The following is a 2348-nucleotide window of genomic DNA, read 5'->3' as shown; positions in this document are numbered from 1 at the left end:
TTCGAAGAGTCATACAACAATGCTCCGAGACTGCTGCAGAAGATTGCCATGACGAATCCAGGGACTCAGTGGGCCATGGCGGATGAGCCGATCAGGCTAGATGATGGGTCATATAGCACCACTGACCGATACCTCATTAGGTTATTCTGGTCCTTTGGACAATGCATCGAAGCATTCAGGCATTGTAGGCCGGTTGTATGCGTGGATGCCACATTTCTAAGCGGCAAGTTCCATGGTACCCTTATGACAGCAATGGCGGCGGATGCAAATAATCAGATCATTCCTCTCGCCTTTGCAATGGTTGAGAGTGAAAACAATGATAGTTGGCTGTGGTTCCTCACCTTGGTAAGGACACGTGTCGTGGGAAATAGGGAACGATTTTGCGTCATCTCAGACCGCAACAAGGGTCTTCTGCATGCGTTGGACGTGCTGCATGATAGCACAAACTGCTCCATTGCATGGCCTGATGTGGAGAGAAGATGGTGCATGCGACACTTGGGCGCGAACCTGTACACAAGGTACCGCAGCAAGTCGCTTGTAAAGAGATTCAAAGGGCTATGTCTTCAGAACCAGCAGGCGAAGTTCAATGAGATATGGAGAGAGTTAAAAGAGACCACTCGCAAGATGATGGCAGACCAGCAAGCAGGGGAGGATCAACTGCGGGCGCAAATGGTTGGGGGCCAAACTATCGTTAGTCGTTCACGTGGTACATTTAGCCAGTGGATAGCGGGGAAGCCGGCGGAGCGTTGGGCCCTTATCCATGACACTCATGGTGCCAGGTTAGCGCATAGAATTGTAATGATCATATTGTACCGATTCTTATGCAAATAGCTATTCTAAAATTATTGTATCCCATGTTAGGTACTCCATCATGACAACGAACATAGCGGAGGCGTTCAACAATGTCCTGAAGGGAGTACGGGGCCTCCCGTTGTGTGCCATTATTGAGCTCACATTCTACAGAACGGCGGACTACTTTCGAGATCGTGGTAATGCTGCTATGAAGTGCAGCACACGGTTTTCACCTAAGGTGGAGCAAATCATATCAAGAAGGAGGAGCAAGGCACACTTTCATCGGTCGAGGATCTACGACTTGGCCAACAATGACTTTGAGGTCATGTGCCGCCATAGGTATGCTTCAGGGTATAGCGCCGGGGACACCGTGCAGCAATGTCAACTTGGACCTAACGAGGTGAAGTGCACATGCAATAAGCCAAAACTGCACCATATCCCGTGCTCGCATGTCTTAGCCGCTTGCAGGGACATAGGTGGCAATGACGGATCACAGTACGTATCACCGTACTTCACGATCGATGCATTGAGGAGCACATGGCTTCCGAAGATGCGGTCCTTTAACATCGGAACCAACTACAAATCGATCGAGGGCCCTAAGTGGGTACCTTATCCACAAGCACGACGCACAGATCCTGGAAGGCCTAGATCTACGAGGCTGCAAGGTGACATGGATGAAGCAGATGCTGTTGATGGCCTTCGCAGGTGCAAACTTTGCAAACAACCTGGACATGACAGGAGGACTTGCCCGACCCGTCAGTAAACTATCAGCCCACTGTCAAACTGAACTGTCTTAGAGACTTTGTATTGTAAAATGTTATTCACCTGTTAGTTGTACTACTTATTGTGCATTATGTGGTTTGCACTGTACCCCTTTAGACAAGAAGTGACCATTGTATTGTAAATGTAATTTTATTTATTTATTTCGTGTTTCTTAAATATTCATGGATCCGTGTTTTGATGCAGAGACAGAGCGTAGGTAGTCAGTGAGCAAGAAATCTATGGCGGGATCCTCTAGTACAGGCTTTCCATGGACACCTGCAATGATCGCTATAGCACTTAATGCCTCCTTACAGGTTGTGCGCGAAGGAAACGATGATCCGTTAAAGGAGAACAACATAATCCAAGCCGTGGCGAAATTGCATGCAAGACCCATATGTTCTAGGTTAACCGCGCCACTCCAATGTGTAACCACCGAGGACCTTAGGGCCCTCTTGTATCACCGGCGTCAAATGTATCTGAGGGTCCGCGAACTGGCCGACCATCCTTCTGTGATAGGTTTCTCTAGGAGGCAAAGAACGATAGTAATGTCGCCAGACCAGTATGCATCCCATATTCAGGTATGTCATATAAACATTTGGTCACCCTACTTATCTTATTTCCATTGATTCGAACGGTCCTCTTCTGCGTCAGGCTTTCCCGGAAGACGAACAGTTGATCAACAAAGAAATCTCACACTTCTTGACGATGTGTATGCTCTTCGGCGGGGGTGTGATGCCTGGTTCGCGTAGAAGATGACGACAGTCAGCGAATCAAAGGGGTACAGAGGCGACCTC

General features: G+C 48.3%; 1 protein-coding gene across 1 annotated transcript; it reads left to right on the top strand.

Moving 5' to 3' along the window:
- The first annotated feature begins 397 nt into the window (after positions 1 to 397).
- On the top strand, positions 398 to 2170 carry LOC133923899 (uncharacterized). Its single transcript, XM_062369193.1, has 2 exons — positions 398 to 779; positions 862 to 2170. Exons 1-2 carry the CDS (start codon positions 487 to 489, stop codon positions 1553 to 1555), a joined length of 987 nt encoding a protein of 328 aa, XP_062225177.1. The 5' UTR covers positions 398 to 486; the 3' UTR covers positions 1556 to 2170.
- The last annotated feature ends 178 nt before the right edge of the window (positions 2171 to 2348 follow it).

Source organism: Phragmites australis, chromosome 7 (genome assembly GCF_958298935.1).
Source record: "Phragmites australis chromosome 7, lpPhrAust1.1, whole genome shotgun sequence".
Taxonomy (NCBI): Eukaryota; Viridiplantae; Streptophyta; class Magnoliopsida; order Poales; family Poaceae; genus Phragmites; species Phragmites australis.
This window is presented reverse-complemented; position numbering and strand designations above follow the sequence as displayed.

What these genes read in the sequence shown, in the direction of transcription:
- LOC133923899 (XM_062369193.1), top strand. Translation starts at nt 487, where the DNA reads ATGCGACACTTGGGCGCGAACCTGTACACAAGGTACCGCAGCAAGTCG. An exon ending in CATGACACTCATGGTGCCAG is followed by an intron (nt 780 to 861) that starts GTTAGCGCATAG and finishes ATCCCATGTTAG; the next exon opens with GTACTCCATCATGACAACGA.